General features: G+C 34.3%; 2 protein-coding genes across 2 annotated transcripts; both read right to left on the bottom strand.

The window, feature by feature from the left end:
• Positions 1–3690: 3690 nt before the first annotated feature.
• Positions 3691–9851, bottom strand: LOC133284907 (ATP-dependent DNA helicase Q-like SIM). The gene is made up of 14 exons (XM_061482043.1): positions 9392–9851; positions 9093–9312; positions 8876–8986; positions 8444–8633; positions 8035–8361; positions 7632–7688; positions 6535–6615; positions 6321–6384; positions 6030–6129; positions 5880–5963; positions 5499–5586; positions 4810–4926; positions 4613–4705; positions 3691–4172 (listed from the first exon to the last, which is right to left on the bottom strand). The coding sequence occupies exons 1-14, from the start codon at positions 9849–9851 to the stop codon at positions 3849–3851; spliced, it is 2316 nt and encodes a 771-aa protein (XP_061338027.1). The 3' UTR covers positions 3691–3848.
• A 1913-nt stretch (positions 9852–11764) lies between these two features.
• LOC133284936 (formin-like protein 11) lies at positions 11765–14950 on the bottom strand. Its single transcript, XM_061482073.1, has 4 exons — positions 13428–14950; positions 13140–13330; positions 12595–12830; positions 11765–12493 (listed from the first exon to the last, which is right to left on the bottom strand). The coding sequence occupies exons 1-4, from the start codon at positions 14948–14950 to the stop codon at positions 11765–11767; spliced, it is 2679 nt and encodes an 892-aa protein (XP_061338057.1).
• Positions 14951–18113: the final 3163 nt, after the last annotated feature.

Here is an 18113-nt window from a genome sequence, read left to right as displayed (position 1 = left end):
AAAAAAAAATTAAACATGTACAATAATCATATTTCAAGCCTAAAGAACTTTTGTCTAAGATATGTTAAAAAATAATATAAACTATTAAAAAAAATTTCATCCAATACCTTAAAATTTTGCATTAAAATTATTCTTTAAGAAGTTGTAATCGTAAAGTTACACTCAAACTGTTTGAAAATTTTAATTTCTACAAACACACGAGATAGTTTTAGGGCCTGTTTGGTGTGACATATAAGGCATAATAGTATAAGCTTATACTATACGTTATGACATTTTTAGTTGTTTGGTGTGACCATCGTATAGTATAAACTTATACAGCATAATCTCTTAATACATCAAAACGATGTATAACTTAATGCAGCTAAAGGTGAAGGATAAAGCCTGATAAGAGATTAATGTATTAACATCGTTGACCAATGTAATTCTCAAAAATTAATATTATTTTAATATTAATCTATTAAAATAAAAATTAATTTTTATAATATTGAATATTTTTATATTTATAAAAATTAGTTTATATTTTAGACATATTGATCAATAAATTTTTATAAAAATTAATATCATATGATATTTTTTGAAGAATTATATAAATTCTTTATTAAAGGATATTTTTATTAAAAATATTTATTTTTATCATATCTAGTATTATAAAGTGCATTATCAAATAATAAATGATATTATCTTATACAATATATTATTTTATACAATACCGTGCCAAACTCTAGATAGTATTACAATTCAATCAGATCTTCTACAATCAAACCTTATACTATCAGATCTTACACTATCAAACCTTATACTATACTATGCACCAAACATGCCTTATTCTTAATACACATTTTAAGCTCTTTATCGGAAAGGAGCAAGAGGGTTTCGGTTACCTTAGCTCTTTATACACATTTTCTAACATGCCCATAAAATCTCTCACTAAAACAAATATTCTAAGCTCTTTACACCTCATATACAATGTAATTATTACCACCGAACAATAAATAATAACAAAATATATAATCTAGAATTTATAACCTAACGAATTCTAAAAAATGTAGCTAATAGATTCCTAATAGCTGCAGAATGCTCGGAGTTCCAAAATAGACAAAGCAAAGACATCCAATCCAAAAACGAGGGATATAAAAATATGCTATGAAAAGATCTACAACTTCTAGCAGCTTGCTACTCAGCTACCTGGTGATCTGCATGAAAAATAAAAATAAGAGTCACACAAACTCAATGAGGGCACAATAATTACAATGAATAGAAAGGAAAAACAAAATATGCACGATTGTTTTATCCTTTTTAACAGCTTAGCCATAAACATATTCAAACAATGAAAGAAAATAATATAAACAAAATCAACAACGTAGATATGTGAATAAAAAATCAAGAAAATTTAGAACGATGTAATAAATCATAAGTTCAATATAATGAGAATCACACATGACAGAATCAAGCAATGGCAGCTCCACCTCGTTGATAGTCCTCTCCTTTTAAGGGTGACCTTTTCCTTAGGCTGACTCCGTATAACAAGCAGCTATTTCCTTTATCAAATCATACCATCAGGGCGGCTTCATCTCGTTGATAGCCCTCTCCTCTAAAAGACGGCCTCTCTCGAGGCAGCTTTATCTAATGGATAGCTCTCTTCTCTCGGAATAAATATCTATATACAATTAGGTGCACCTAGATTGTTACCCTTGCTAATGACTATGGGATTCTAACATGGATCCCAAAAAAAAATATTTAAAAAATATTTTAACAAAGCACCCTTCACCTCAGATAAATTCATTTCCAATGATAAATACAAATTCTGAAATCTCAACATTTTGAATTAAATACTTCCTAATAAAATTCATATCCAAAATTTATAAAATAATTACAAATGTCAAAAATCAAAAATATAATGCCATTGTATAAAAATCCATATTTGGTATTTCAAAATGCACAATTCAGATTTTAAAATATTTGTTTCCCCACACATTTAATCAACATTAACAACACTTTTATCTCTATGCATTTGATATTAAACAATAATAATACAATAAAACTTGAAAGATACTCATGGCTCTAAGGAACCAACTAAAGTACTTTTATATTCTGGGTAAGTAACTATGTTTTAGCCAAATATGAGCATCACAAATATTTTAACAATGTCTTACAAATTATTTAAGAGTAAAATAACAATAGATAATAAAGAGATAGATAAAAACCCTAAATTTAGTCTCAAAGCTCAAGAATACAACTACATTAAGCAAACTCATACAAATTTATAGATTTTTTCAAAGCTTTAGATAATGGATTTATCTGAAAGAGTCAGAAAAATCAAATCTTGAGATATGGGTTGCTCCCTTTCTCCTTCAAGCACCTTTCTCAACTCTAAAGGTCACTCTCAAGTGGGTTCAGGGGAAGCCCGTGGCGGGAGGCCACCACCAATGAGCTAAGTGGATCAAATACACCAAGTGGGTCCGACACCACATCTCAACCCAAAACCTTAAGGGATAAGGTTTTGGGTTGAGATGTGGTGTGGGACTCACTTGATATAGCTAGTTTAGCTTAGCCCATTGGTGGTAGTCTCCCGCCACAGGCTTTCCCTGGACCCTCCTGACAGTGGTATCAGAGTCGGGTTGTGCTCAAGCTAGCCAGGTGTTTGGCTAGGAGGTGGATGGAGTACTTTGGGCCTAGGTACTCGGTTGAGAGGGAGCATATCAATGTTGGGTTTCACACTTGAGAGGGAGATTGTTGAGATATTCAAGTATGATGAGTCCCACATTGGTTGGTAATGGGTTAAGTGAAAAGTATATAAGTGGAAGGACCCATAAACCCAATGTCTTAAGGTTTTGGATTGAGATGTGGTGTCGGACTCACTTGATATGACTGGTTTAGCTTAGCCCATTGGTGGTGGTCTCCCGCCACAGGCTTTCCCTGGACCCGCCTGACACTGGTATCAGAGCCGAGTTGTGCTCGAGTTAGTCAGGTGTTTGGCTAGGAGGCAGATGGAGTACCTTGGGCCTAGGTACTCGGTTGAGGAGGAGCATATCAATGTTGGGTTTCACACTTGAGGGAGAGATTGTTGAGATATTGAAGTTGATGAGTCCCACATTGGTTGATAATGGGTTAAGTGAAAAGTATATAAGTGGAAGGGCTCATAAACACAATGCCTTGAGATTTTAGGTTGAGACGTGATGTCGGATCCACTTGATATGATGTATTTGTCTAGCTTAGCCCATTGACGGTGATTTCCCGCCACGAACTTACCCCTGAACCCGCCTGACAATCGCCCCAAAGAATCTACCTCCAAGAGAAAGGAATAGGTAGGAGTTTAAAGATCTATCAAATTCTCAAAAGGATGCTCGAAATTTTTCTTTGTGTGTGGGAGAAGAAGCAAGTATGGAGAAGAAGAAAGAATGTTGAATAGGGTAAGAGGAGAAGAAAAATGGGGTTCTTCCATGACCCCTTTTAATTTTTAATACATAGGTTATTTTTTTAATGACCAATTTGTCCCCATTTTAAAAATAAACGGTGCGTTTCATTGTCACCGCCTTAAATAAATATTTGTCCTCGAATATAGTCTTTTACTAACCTTGTGTATGAAACAAGTCAGGGTACTTCTCACGCATTGTATCTTCAGGCTCCCAAGTTGTCTCTGACGGTCCTCGCCAAACAACCTTCACTGAAACCATATCCTTAGAACGCAATCGCTTTACTTGTCTATCTACTATGTCAACTGGTTGCCCTGCAAAAGATAAATGCTCATCTAACTGCACATCTTCATGGATGATGATGGATGAATTCACTTCTAGGTGCCAATGAGTAAATCGCATCTTTTAATAACTAGATAAGATGACCTTTACATATCACTTATATTTTGAGAGTTTTGCAGCCAATCTACCTCGAGGAGTCGTCAAATCAGGTTGCACTTTCTTAGCTTTTCTCTTTTGTTGCTTTTTGGGGCTTTGCAGCATCCTTGGCTTTCTATTGACTTGCATTCTTTCCGGGCGCTGGCGACGGATCTCAGGATCAGCCAAACCATCTCCCCATTCTGAGAACATAGATTTGCTAGTTTTACTTGCAAGCAACATATCTGCCTCAGGGTAAACATAGAAAGCTTGCTCCCTCATGGACTTCACAAATTTCAATCCCAATTCTGTTGGCTCCGGGTATTTTATCTGAACATGGGTCTGCAATTGTATAGTAAAGCTTGAGATCAAATTGCAGTCAAATTACCAAAGCACACTCACGGCATTAGACTGCATACATGCAGATAAGATAGCACATGCACGGTAAGACAGGCACACCATACTTTTGCTTGGAGCTTAGGACTTTGGAGAATGTTTTAGAAACATACAAGTGGCACACTTCCACTTGAATACTGAAATATCTTTCTGATCAGTCCATAAATTCAAAACACCTTAAAAAGAGTTTTCAATGCGGTGTGGTTTAGATCAATATGTTAAATTACCTCCTTGTAGGATCACACTGCTCAAGTGTATGCATATCGTTTCTTAATTTTCAGAGGCAACAAATCCAACACTTTCAACCGTAAAATTTATGAACAGGCTTTTGTAATATAAATATAGAACCATAGGTTATTTCTCGTTTAAGCAAGTAGTTATTATACCTTGTCATCTCCCTCCCTGATGTATCCTTTAACTTCCAAAATTCGAGCAAGACCTCTCCACCATAATATATCAGTGGTTAAAAACTTTTCAAACTGCATATGCCCATCATATGAAAACAATTAAAACTTTTGTTACATGAATTAACAAAACAGAACATCCAACATAAAACACAGTGCGAGATGACAATTATGTTCACCTGATCCCGTATCTTTCCAACTAACATCTTAAGACCTGGCCTTTCTCTTAGTCTTCCATCTTTGGAGTTGAAATGTATATCATCAACAGATGAGCAATCCATGGAAAACCTACATGCCTGAAAAATTAGCATCCACGTTGCATTAGCTTTTTTCCTCTTATGGAATATAAAAACTACACCAATCTGTAGACCATGACAATTTCATATTATCAAGCTTTGGAGCCAAAGGTCAAGGTTCCACAGAACCTGAGCTCTACAGCTGAAGTAGATCCAGAAACTCCAAAAATAAAGCATTCTTTTAACCAATTTATCCTATTGAATCTTAACCCAGACAAATAGACGCACAAAATACCCATGGTGGAGGATGAGGTACATATGTTTGAAAAACATGCTGCAAACATCCAAGAGTCAATATTGAGAGAGGTTATACTTACAATATTTTTTTCCCTTACAACCACTTTTATGGTTGTTGGATAAAAACAAATCGACAATTACAATATGACATTAAATGAAAGCCGTTCATTTGATTTTAATCCAACAATCATAAAAGTGGTTATAAGAGATTGTAAAAGAAAAGAAGCTGTGATTTGTAAGTATAACCTCTCTCACCAATATTTTGATATAAAATCGCATGTAAGACAGAATTATTTGCAAGTGAATTTGGTATATATTGAAACTATTCGACGTACATTATGGGCACCTATAGTTTGCAGTAAATTACAGGCCTCCTCTTTCAGATTCTGCCTTTCAGGTGGTCCATTAATGCACACATCACATCTGCATGAAAGGAGGTTCATCAAAAAGTGACAAAATGATGGCTAACATGCATTAATTAATTACTCAAAAAAATTAACATACCACCAGAAATTACAGCCACAGGATAATCCCTTGATTACAAAAGGAAGCGAATATGCTCATGCAATAAACAAGGTAACTCAATACCAGCTATTGGTTGAAATAGAAAGACATACAAGATCTCAAGCTTATCCTAATTTAGTAAAAAAAATTCACTTCAATTGATGCTAAAATATAATAAAACAGCAAAGGAATTGAAACCAAACTTTACATACAAGAGACATTTCTGATTACTGAAATCCTCTCCAAAGTACTCCACAAGGGTCTTTGCTCGACAACATGAAGTATTCATTCCATATCTGCAAATATGCATTAGAATTCTGTACTAAAAAAAGACAAATAAAGATTTATTCACCGAAGCAAACCTGAAACAATCAGACAACATGATATATGCTTGTTTTGTCTGATCTTCACTTCTACGACTTGGCAAAAGAAATGGTATGCTCGCTAGGTTTGCATACAGAACTGATTATGAAAAGGAGGCAAATATAACATATAAACGGTGCAAAAGAATTAAACAAGAAACCTACTAATGTGCATCAACGGGGTAACATGAGTTTAAAATCCAACAGAAAACTGAAAGAAGAACAAAGGAAAAATGCATCACAAGGTAAAAAATAAAAATTATATTGTGGTTTGGGTGTAATTAAACTTACTGCAATCTGCTAGTTTCCCATCTCGACCAGCCCGACCAGCTTCTTGGTAGTAGGCTTCCAAACTCTGATCAAATTACATATTTGATTATTTGAGATATCTCCAAAAGAATTGACAATTCAGGGAGTGAAAGAATCGAATATGGAATGCACAAGAAAATACTGATGCTTCAATTCTAATTAACTATGTCAGGAAAAATGTGTTTGAAAAACAGACCTGTGGCCAACCATAGTGAATGATTCTTCTGACATTCGATTTGTCAATTCCCATTCCAAATGCTATTGTTGCAACAACTACCTGAAAAATGATAAAACACGAATATACAAGTTATCAGACAAACTTTTTTATAGCTCTCGAACGAAGGAAATAGTTGAAACTATGTACTAAACTCATAGGTAACATAGGAATAAACAAGGATAAAAAACAATTCAGAGCCATGTGTTAAAATCACCAACCTTTAAGAAATTTGACTCAATTTTTTATTTCGGGGTAGATAATATAAGAAATTAAGCAGTAATGACAACAATTACAAAGATAAAGCCATGATTAGATGTATAACAGGTTGGGTAAGGTTTCAAACACCCAAAGTTGGAAAAATAACTAAACAAACATGTTTTTTTTTTTGTTGGGGCGCGCCCGCTCAGAAATGAGAATTACTCAGTTCTTTTTTAATGATTAGAGTTCCATGCAGGTTATCCTGGATATTCATAATAACAGTTATGCGAAAAGCACACCACAGATATAAAAAGGTGCAATGTGATGGTACCAGTATTATATAGATATGAAAGATTGGAGATAAACTCCTACGAGATTGTTCCAAGACAAGGAAAAGATGCAAACTACAGGAATACTCACCAACAGGAGTGATATCCTGTGAACAACAGTAGAAATAACAGAGAAAAATACAAGTAAAAGGACTTCCCAGTCTCACCCTTAGTACCAACAAACCTAGGCTCTAAGAGATCCCAAATTCCCCACTAAACCAATATTGAATTCCTTCGTAACCCCTCTTCACAAATTCCCCCTCCTTTTATCCCCTCCCCTAATAATATTCTGGAACAATTTCCTAACTAACTTACTCACCACTTTCAAGCCCATCACAATGAATAATACGTATAACTTTATGGCTGAATCTATCTAGCACATAAAATTTCATTATTAAATGATGACATACCATAAATGATAACTGGCCACCTCAATTCAAATATAAAATATCAGTCCCTCATTGAAACGAAAAAAAAAAAAAAATAGTCGCGTTGGAAAATATCGAACTGAGACGTCTATGATATTCTGCTTGGGCTCCAGATCCGTACCTCTAAAGTATTTTCATGAAACTCTTTATGAATTCTTCTTAGATCCAATTGGGGCAGCTGGAGAAAGAAATTGAGCTCATAAATTAGTTTAAAACCCAACAATCAGCATAATTCAAATGGTGAAAGGGGAATGTGCAGCAAACATTTCTTAGATAATAATGCAAAAGTAACTATCGAGCTTGGTTCAATGAAATCCACAGTAGAGCATGCCCGAATATAAAGTAAAACAGAAAGAAAAATAACAAGTAAAATTTAGATTCTTCTGCTAGCTAGTACTTCATGGGGTCTTAGAATTGATAAATTCTCTTGTCAATTGACATGATCAACCTGATAAAATTTAATCCATTTCAAATTTAAATGTCCATCTAATTTAAGAAGATTGAGTATTATTTATAACCCTTACCCCTGCATTATAAGCAGCAGCCTTTACACCAAACTTGCTTAGATACTTTGCAATTATCAGCGTTTCGTTTCTGGTGGGTACATATATAATTGTTGGTCCTTGTTCCAAAGGCTCTTTAAGCATTTTGAGTGTCCCTTCTGGTTTCTTAGGTAGATCAATTGTCTCGGATAATACCCATTCCTGGGCAGGAGGTTGTACACAAAATTCATCACAGGCAACTGCATTTATAAAATCATTTCCATCAATATTTTTCTTTCTACCGTATACTTTAATCAATTCATGAAAATCTTTCTCATAAGAAGCCGGTGATGTTCCACTATGCTTTACCTGTACGAAGCCAAAATGAATCTTGAGTAACAAGAAGAAGGAATGGTCAGAGATAAGTATGAGTTATAATCAACAAACTAACCATGAAGCGTAAATTAGATCGAAAAAATGATGTAAGAACAACATTTGTTTCTTTTGACATGCATAGTGATTTTAAAATGTCTTCTCGAACTGTGTTTGTAGCTGTAGCTGTCAAGGCCATCAGAGGTATATCAAATTTCAGGGATTTTAGCTTGCTAGTACTGAAATTTTCCCTCAGGACAGACAGTCGGCTGAAACAAGAGAAGAAATTTAAAAGCAGGTCATACTTATAATAGTAGAATAAAGTCATTTGAGAAATTGTGGTACGCACAAAACAAAGTCTAAAAGAAATATGAGCGATAATCAATCAAATCAACCAACAATGATCTTCATTTCTTAAATAAACAAACCAAAAGTCAAGATCATACACTAACTGATCCAGTTCATTTCCAATAGCCATAAACAATGAGTAAATAAAAGGAATAAAACAGACCTGTAGTTTGGACGGAAATCATGACCCCATTTGGAAACACAATGTGCCTCATCAATTGCGAATAAAGCAATGCCACGACTTTCTGCAAGCTTCTGCAGTGGTTCAATCAATCTACATAGGATCATATTAAGGTTACAAAAACATGACTACATGAGAAGAACAAAAATGATGAAAACTTCTAAGAAACACAATGAGCTTCAAGGCCCCCTAACCAAACCTTAGGACTGTCTCTGGGCAAACATATATTACACTATACATGCCTCTCATTGCTTTCAGTTCAACAGTATCGTCAAGTTGCCCAGACCCAAGAAAGCAAGCACTGACTCCATGTCTTGCTAGCTTTAAGCATTGGTCATTCATCAGGCTTATTAAGGGAGAAATCACTACCACCACTTTCCCAGTTAATAAAGCAGGAATCTGAAAGCACAGAGATTTCCCTGCCAAAACGTAATTATGAATAAAAACACAATAGCTACACACGGAAGGCACAAACAGTTAGAAGATAAAGAACAAAACCAGATCCTGTTGCAGCCAGAACAAGACAGTCTCTATGAGCAACCCAAGCAGCAAGAGCTTCCTTCTGGAAATTTTTCAAGGATGAAAAACCAAAATGCTTTTGCAAGAGGTTGCTAGCTCTTTGCTCCCAATCAGATTCAATATCCAAATCTTTGTTCATTGTGATTTTATCAGTGGATTGGAAATGCTTGAGTCTCTTCGATTTTCGAACTTGACGGGACAAGGGCAAAGCTCGTTTTTTGAGAGGCTTCCCATTATGTGCAAGAATTTTGGAAATGTGGGTAGTGGATGTTTCTGCTTCAGAGCTAGTTCTATTCAAGATATGCTCCTCAGCGCTGGTAATAGATGGACCCTTTACTTTTATGGCTTCCAGAATATTGGAATACTCGAAACCCCTTTCGACCATTTCTGCAATGACTTGGTCGGAAGATATGTTGTTGTTGCTGTTGGCATCATCCATTGCGCTCCTAGGTCAAACAAAAAATCCCAGAGACTTAGTACAATGCCGATATCATGAATTGGAAATAAGAAAGATACCCTTTTGTTTTGGGGAATGAGGGGGAAAAAAATCAAAACTGGAATAGAATTATGAGAGAGAGGGTCAGAATCAATCCCGCCAAATTTTCTTGAGGAGGGAAAACAATATAAGTTTTTTGTCAATTTAACAGTTCAGGAAAAAGCCACCTATAAACGACGCCGTCTGACCTATTAGAAGTGTAAATGGACCCGCTTGGGGCTTAAGGCCCGACTAATATCACGTCAGATTCGACTTGTCTATTACATATAATTAAATAGAATAAATTCAGCCTTAAAAAAAAATTATTTAGAAAACAGGTGGCTCTCTTTTTCATACCGGACCTATAAGCTAGTGGTCGGCCTATATTATATTATTTTAATGATTTTGAATAATAATAAAATATTAATATAATTACTTTTTTTAATTATTGAATATTTAATAAGCTTAAACAGGCTAAGTCAAAGATTTTGTTTTGAAATATAAGTCAGAACAGACTTATAATTTGGACCTACGCAAGACTAACAAATCAGGTCAAACCTAAATTATTTTACACTGACCTGACCTATTTAAGTTGAAGTCTTACCTAGCATAACCTAGATAATGCATGAATTATAAAAATTATACAATTGAAGGTGTGAACCCATAAAATGGAGAAGAAAAATAGATATTAACTTTTCTCCTGTACATAAAATTAACGGCCTATAAGTTAAAAATGACATTATTTTGGGATTTGAGAAAAAAATATAAAATATTTTTATAAAATTTATAATATGAAAAATAAGTAAAATTTTCAAATTATCCTATCTTTCTTTTTCTAAATCTTAAAATGATATTATTTTGAGTTGCTGAAAATAATTTTATCTCTTGATACAAGAGAAATAATTTTGTCAAAAAAAAATACAATAATAGTGAAAGATTGGTTCCTGTAATAGGTTGTGCAGAACTTGAAACGGATTAATGGAATAATATGAATCGGTGTATAAATAAAAAAATTCTTACATCTAACATGATAACTCGAAGAAAAAAGTTTCGGGAAAAAGAGATATTATCCAATTTTAACGTCACAAAAAGGATAACAATACTTACAAATCACACAACCCTTGTTATATTATATTGATTGATTCAAATAACTTAATTGTAAACAAATCCATTGTTATTTACATAACCAAGTGAAATAAAGAAAAAGAAAAGGTTAGTGTTCCAGTTATTTGTATTCTTACTACAGAATATTTTTATATTTTCACAAATGACAAAAAAAAAAGAGTAAACACCCTTTTTAGTCTCTGACAATATCTACGAAGTCCTTTTCAGTCCCTGGCAATAAAAAAAGGACCGAATTGGTCCCTGAAAGTACAAGAAAAGGGCCACTCTACATATTTGGGAGTTGACATAAGGACTAACATGGCCCTTTTTTGTAATTTCAGGAACCAATTTGATCCTTTTTTATTGTCAGGGACTAAAAAGGACTTCATAGATATTGACAGAGGACTAAAAAGGGTGTTTACTCAAAAAAAAAAATATGATCGAAATTTTTTATTTATTCATAAAAGAAATGTGTACAACATATTTTGTAGCAAAAAAAAAAAATAGGATAACAATTTTTCAAAGCTTTAAAGAGTGGTCCACTTGTTATCAAAAAAAAAAAAAAAAAAAAGAGTGGTCCACTAACACTCAAAAAGGTCTTAATCACTCCTTGAGAACAAGGAGAAAAGTCCTAATCAAAATTCCATGTGATTAGGGAAGAAAGTTCAAAAGATTCCAAAACTCAATAAAAATCGAAATAAAGTTACACTCAAAGCTGTTTGAAAAATTCAATTTCTATGAACACACAAGATAGTCTTAGTCTTAAGTCTAATCTATCTGAAAGGAGCAAGAGGGTTTGGGCTGCGGGTAGCTTTAGACCTTCTAAGCTCTTTACACACATTATCTAACATGCCCAGAAAATCTCTCACTATAACAAATATTCTAAGTGGGTTAGCATCTTCTTTGCTCACATCCCCATGAAAATATTCTGTAATCTCTTTCACACGTGCTAGAACACTATCTTCATCCCCTTGCAACTCCTTCAGGTTTCTATCTGCATAGTTTAGGAAGCACTTGATCGAGTTTACAAAGTTCATGCATCTTTCATCCTTATGCAACTCCTTGTCTACTAGATGTTGTAGCTTAGCCATTCCATCTGAAAGGTTTGACACAGAGTTTGCAAGAACATCCAAGTCAATTGTAGCTGTCTTCTTTACATTGTATAATTCAGTGCTAAGACCAGAAACTAGTTCTAGTCCCATCCTTCTATAATCTTCTTCCTTCTCTTCCTCCGTTCTGTTCTTACTTTTCTGGCTTATTTTCCCCATAATGCTATCTGAAACTTTGATCCCTTCTGAACGAACAATCTCTTGAACAACAAAATGTAGTAAGGTAGTTTTCCCATCAGTTCCCTTGACATCTGCAAGTTTGAGAAGGGCATCGAGTTTGAATGCTCTAGCACCTCCTCTGATTGTTCCAACATTCATACGGTTTCCTGTTTTTAACACTGTTTCTAGTAATTTCGAGAAGAGCCTGCTTGATCTTAGTTCCTTGCATGCTTCCTGGTGGGGCCATAAGACAATGTGAGAGAATTCAACAAAAAAAAAAATCAATTATTATCATTATTTTCAAAGGTTTAAAAAGGTTTTGGTTTGGTGGCAACCTCAAGCATTGAAAATGAGTTCCTGAGGTGAACAACTTCATCATCAAAAGTCTCTCTATAAAGCATGCCTTCTACTCGTTCAAAGGCAAATGGCACGCCAAGCATTGCCCTCACAAACTTTTCTGCGGACCCCAATTCATTAATGTTGCCTTTATAATTGAAAAGCTTAGCTTCTTCTTCCTTGGTGGGTATCATCTTCGCTAATGCCTCTAGTTGTTGCAAAGACAAGCCCTTCCCTGGTTTTCAAAACTATTTAATAAGACCCTTGACAACATTAATTTGATCATTCAATTGTCTTCAGCATATGGTATAAATGCACATGCATCCTCTCACGCTATAAGTAAAAGTCGGTGTGCAATTTTACTTAGTCAAAAGTCAAAGCAGAAATGATTGTTACATTATTACTTTTGAGTGATTAGATACTTTGTCTCATGAGTATAGGACAGTTATCATTTTGTATTATTTCCACCTTGTATATATGATAAAGTTTGGAAGAGAGGACTTTTTTTTTTCTCAACAAATGTTCACAATTGAAGAGCTTTTACCTTGTATTAGGGCTTCGCATACATGCTCAGCTGTCGCATTCAGAGCTTTTGAGAGTATTGTAATGTTCTGCAACCGTTTTGGGTCAAGTACATGCTTGCTTGGAGACGGGGTTTTGTTCTTTGTCTCGTCATTCTTAATTGAATTTTGTAAATTGTAGCCAAAAAGTGACTCGATCATTTCCTCATCCAACCTGATCAAAATTCATAATGTGCTTAAACTGGGATAGAAAAAAATATAAAAAAGAAAGTGAAAAAAATATTGCTAATACTAATGAGGTTTGAACTTACTCGAATGAGCTTGATCGTAGCTTATCCCAAACCATTGTGCGATTTGGTGCAGCTCTTACTTTGTCCCAGTGAAGTGGTTTAAGTTTTGGCAGAGGTGCACCATCTTTACCTAGTGTGGTAAATTGAGGGATTAGAGATGGTGGAGGAGGTGGGGTTTTGGCATTGTTGATATTGGCTTTTAGAAATGGAGGTGGGCATGGTGGTGGGGGAATGCTTGGAGGAGATTTTGTAGGGTTAGATGGTGGAGGTGGAGAAAGCGATTCTTTTTCTGGGCTTTGATTTGATCCTGAGAAAGTGTCTGAATTTCTAGGAGATGATAAATTATGAGATGTCAATGAAAGTGGAGAGTGAGAGGAAACTCTAGATGAAGAAGTAAGAGAATGCAAAGAAAACAATGGCATTGGCAGGGGAGGAGGTGGTGGAGGAGGTGGAGGGGAAGTGGAGATAGATGTCTCAATCTCTTGCTCTTCATGTTTTGGACTATATGGTGATTTTTGAGATTGTATTTTTGAGATTTGAGGAGAACTAGGAATTTTGTTAGCTAATAAACTTGAATTTTGAGTGGACAAAGAAATTGTGTCACTCAGGCTTTCAGCTGAAGCATTTGAAAGTCTGGTATTTGATTGTGAATCAATGATGGAATGAAAGCTTTCATTATCTGATGAATGGCAATCTTCAGGGATAATTTTATCCCTAGAAGAAGAGTTACCTCCATCAGATTCAGGTTCACTTTTTACTGATTCCACATCTTCATGAACAGATACAATTTCCTTAGTGGAAGAACTGCTAACATTCTCATATTCTGAACCATTCTTACTAGTCTTTTTCAAGGTGCAAGGGTGTTGCTCTATATCATCGCCTAAAGCATTAAGATAAAACAGATCTAACCCCCCTGAGTTTAAACTCACCTTGTTTGATGAACTTTGATAAGTACCTCTAGTTCCTTCGTCCTTGCTACAGAGTGGCATTGTCTTTTTGGGTTTCTTTTTGTGGTTTGTGAATTTCCTCCAGACCAAGATTAACACACAAGCACCAAATAATGTAGCAATTCCTACAGATACAAGAACAGCTACTAGTATTCTTTTAGATTTGCCTTCATCTTCACGGTGTGTTTTGTTAAGTGGAGGGTTCAAATGAGAGTGATGTCGTGGATGATGGGAATGAGGATGCACGTGCAGTACTGGAGAAGGAGCTGGAGAATCAGCTTCAATGTTGGGTGATGGAGAAGGTGATGGGGAGAGAAACTCAGAATCTCCATTGGATGGTGGAACTTTGGTGTGGAAACTCTTGAGTCCAAGCAAAGATCTAAACTTTTCCACTATCAAAGCTTGCTTCTCTTCATTCTCATCAAGTCCTGAGATTTTCTTAATCTGGTTTTCATTTTCTTGTTCATTCCCCTCCATGAAATGAATCTCCTTAAGGCCAGGAACGTGGAAGCTCAGAATGTGAGTTCCTTGTGATGATAAGAACATCAAGAGGGTAATGATGATGATCATGGGAAGAAGCTCAGAACAACCACCCATGTTTTTCCAACTAAAAAGTCATCAAGACATCAATGCAGCTTTCCTCTTATAAACGCTTCTTTCCATTTTGTTGCATTGATTTTTAAGGGAAAAAAAGAAAAGAAAAGAAAAAAAGAATTGTCATTTGGGTGGTGCTGGTGATGTGTGTGGAAGATCTGGAACAGTGTCTTTAATGCTACTCCAAGGAACCCCTGAGCCTTGCAGATGCAGTTGTACTGGACCTTCTTTACTTCCCTGTTCATACACTCTTATCTCTTCTCACCATAATCAATTCTACCCTACAATATACACTGTTAATGCTTAACACTGTTTTGGAAAATCTTTCCCTCCTTACACTTTGACTTAACCTTTTTGTCTTATATGCTTTTCTAAGCTGTTTTGTCAGAAAAGTGAAGTTAGTGGGTTATTCTCCCGCTCCTTGTTATCAAAAGTAAAACACTCGAACAAGATCCTCTTCCTTTTTAGCGTTAAGTTAAGGATTCAAAAGGCTCGGTATTTGAGAATTGAGACATGATCTTTGAAGTTGGATAAAACTTTTTAGTAGCTAAAAGTTATTTAATCAAAACAATGTAAAAGTAGATCGTGGGTCCCGTTTTGTTGGACTTGCCTAACGCTATACGGGTGATTCTATAAGATTTCTCCAACCCCAGTTGTTGTAAATAAAGAAAAGGAGAGATCCGTGAGGTGGGCGCAAATGGCCCCTCACCTTAGAAAACTTTAGGTAAATCACGATGAGGTAGGATATTTTTATAATTAAAGAATAAATATTTTTACTACCAATTTATTATTATTATGATATAATTATGTATTTTGAGAGTATATTAAAAAAAAAATTCTTTTTTTTTAGAAATTTTTCAAAAAGTGTGGCTAAAAAATAGGATTTAAAGGTGATTATAATAATAGTATATTGGTAGTAAGAATATCTTACTTCAATAATGTATATAGTAAATTTATGAATTTAATGAGTAAGATTTATAGTGTCCACCGAATTTTAAAAACTTTATGTGAGGTTTATTAGACTGATAAATATAATATTTTTCTTCAATATTATTTTTAAGAAGAGTTTAAAATCTTAATTTCAAAATTCGTCCCAAATCAGATTAGTCGCGAAGCGATGAATAGATTGGAATATTTAAAATATATATATATAAAATATTTTTGATTCACCTAATTAAATATGCTGATTCTGCACATAAACTTTTCCCCAACATCTCACGTGTAGACATGTATGCAAGGCTAAAGGCAAGAAGATGATTGTGTAATAATGAGAGGTTAGAAAGACCATTAGTCTTCTTTCCTTATGTTTTTTAATAGGTTCGGTCAGATGTTTTATTAAAAAAAAAAAATAATTATATACTTCTCATAATATATAATTAAAAACGGGATCGCATAATAAAAATTTCATTCTTACCACACAATATTTATATTTTTCTTTTTATTATTATTATTGACTACACACTCTCACGTCTGTTTTTGTCATTCTTTTAAGGTTATCCACGATTTGGTTGGAAGGATGTTGATAAAAAAAAATATCAAATGGATTAGACTCCGGTGTCCTTACATTAACCACTTGAGAGGCTCATAACGCACTAACTGCAGAGAGAGAAAGGGTTTTTTTTTTGTGTGTGGGGTGGGGGGGGGGGGGGGGGGGGGGGGGGGGGGGGGGGGGGGGGGGGGAGGGACAACTTGGTATGGTCAAATTAACAACAGCATACATCCAACCATGAAGAATGCTCTGGTCTTGACAGCTGCTTGCAAAAACTGCTATGTGTCTCATTCCCATTATTTTTGTTGCTATGGCATTCAAGAACCTAATTCATCTGTGTTTGGGTCTTAAATGACATAATTTATATTTTTAAGAGAGTTTTTTTTTTTATAAAAATAAAAAAAAAAACTTATTCTTCTTGTTAAACCTAAGCACGCGTATTTTTAATTTATTTTTTTATTTTTGTTACAAATTTATAATTCAATCCAGAGATGGGGATTAAGATTTTTATTTTTTTTTTAAAAGGGTAAGGGGTTTGTAATATGCAGGGATATAAATGGGTTAGGCCGGCCTACGGCCTAGCCTATAATAGGTCAGGCTTAGCTTGTTACAAATAGTAAAATAGAACATACCTAGACTTTAAAAAAAAACCTATTTAGAAAATAGGTCATAGACTTTTTTGTACATATCGGACCTATAAGCCTACAGGCCGACCTATATCATATTATGTATTTTAAATAAAATACATAAAATTATTATTTTAATAAATTTGAATTATAAAATAATATTTTTTTTAATTATTCTTTTAATTGTTAAATGTTTAATAGGCTTAAACAGGTTATTAAGGCTAGGCTCAAGGTTTTTATTTTTTAAATATAGGTCAGGTCAGACTTGTAATTTGGAGCCTACACAGGCCAGACCCGATCCAATTTTTTTTGCATAGACTTAACCTATTTATGTTAAAGCCTAGCCTAACCTATTTACACCGCTAATAATATGTCTCTATTTTTACTCTTTGTGTACTGCTCAAAGTCTAGAACCAAGGCATCATTAATCATACTAGTGTGGATGATACTCGTGGCGTTGAGAACCCTTAGATAAAAGTTTAAAACAAAGGAGTATGTTTTTCTGATATTACATGAAATAACATATCGCTTCTACTTATATATCAATATTTATGTCAATATTTATTTATTTATTTATTTTTAAAATGGGGTCCATATATTTTGTGTATGTGACATTTCTTACAACATGAGACTTGTGTTCTCCTAAAACAAACTCAAACTATAAAACAGAATAGAAGATGGGAAGTTAAAATAATAAATGCTTTGATCATAATTTACAAAAAAAAAAAAAAAAAAAAAAATGCTTTGATCATAACTCCAATTTTCAACTTGTGACAATTCTTAAGTCGAACAGAAACAACTATCAGATTATTTATACACTTCTTTTCACAAATAGAACAATATTTTTTTTCCCTCGGTTATTAATGTCAAGCTTCAAATGATATATAATTGAAGGCCAACAATAAAGAATATCGCATGTGTAGACAGGGTATCTAGGACAAGAAACATGAGACAGAGCAAGAGGAGGGAAAAAAACGAAAAAAAAGAAAGAATCCAATGCAATTTTTTGTCCGAAATGAATTTATACAAGAGGAGGTAGTAAATTACTTTT

This window comes from Gastrolobium bilobum, unplaced genomic scaffold (genome assembly GCF_033153095.1).
Source record: "Gastrolobium bilobum isolate Gb01-03AN ecotype WA unplaced genomic scaffold, APGP_CSIRO_Gbil_v1 utg15403, whole genome shotgun sequence".
Classification (NCBI taxonomy): Eukaryota; Viridiplantae; Streptophyta; class Magnoliopsida; order Fabales; family Fabaceae; genus Gastrolobium; species Gastrolobium bilobum.
Note: the sequence above shows the minus strand (reverse complement) of the source record. Positions and strands in the feature narration are given on the sequence as shown.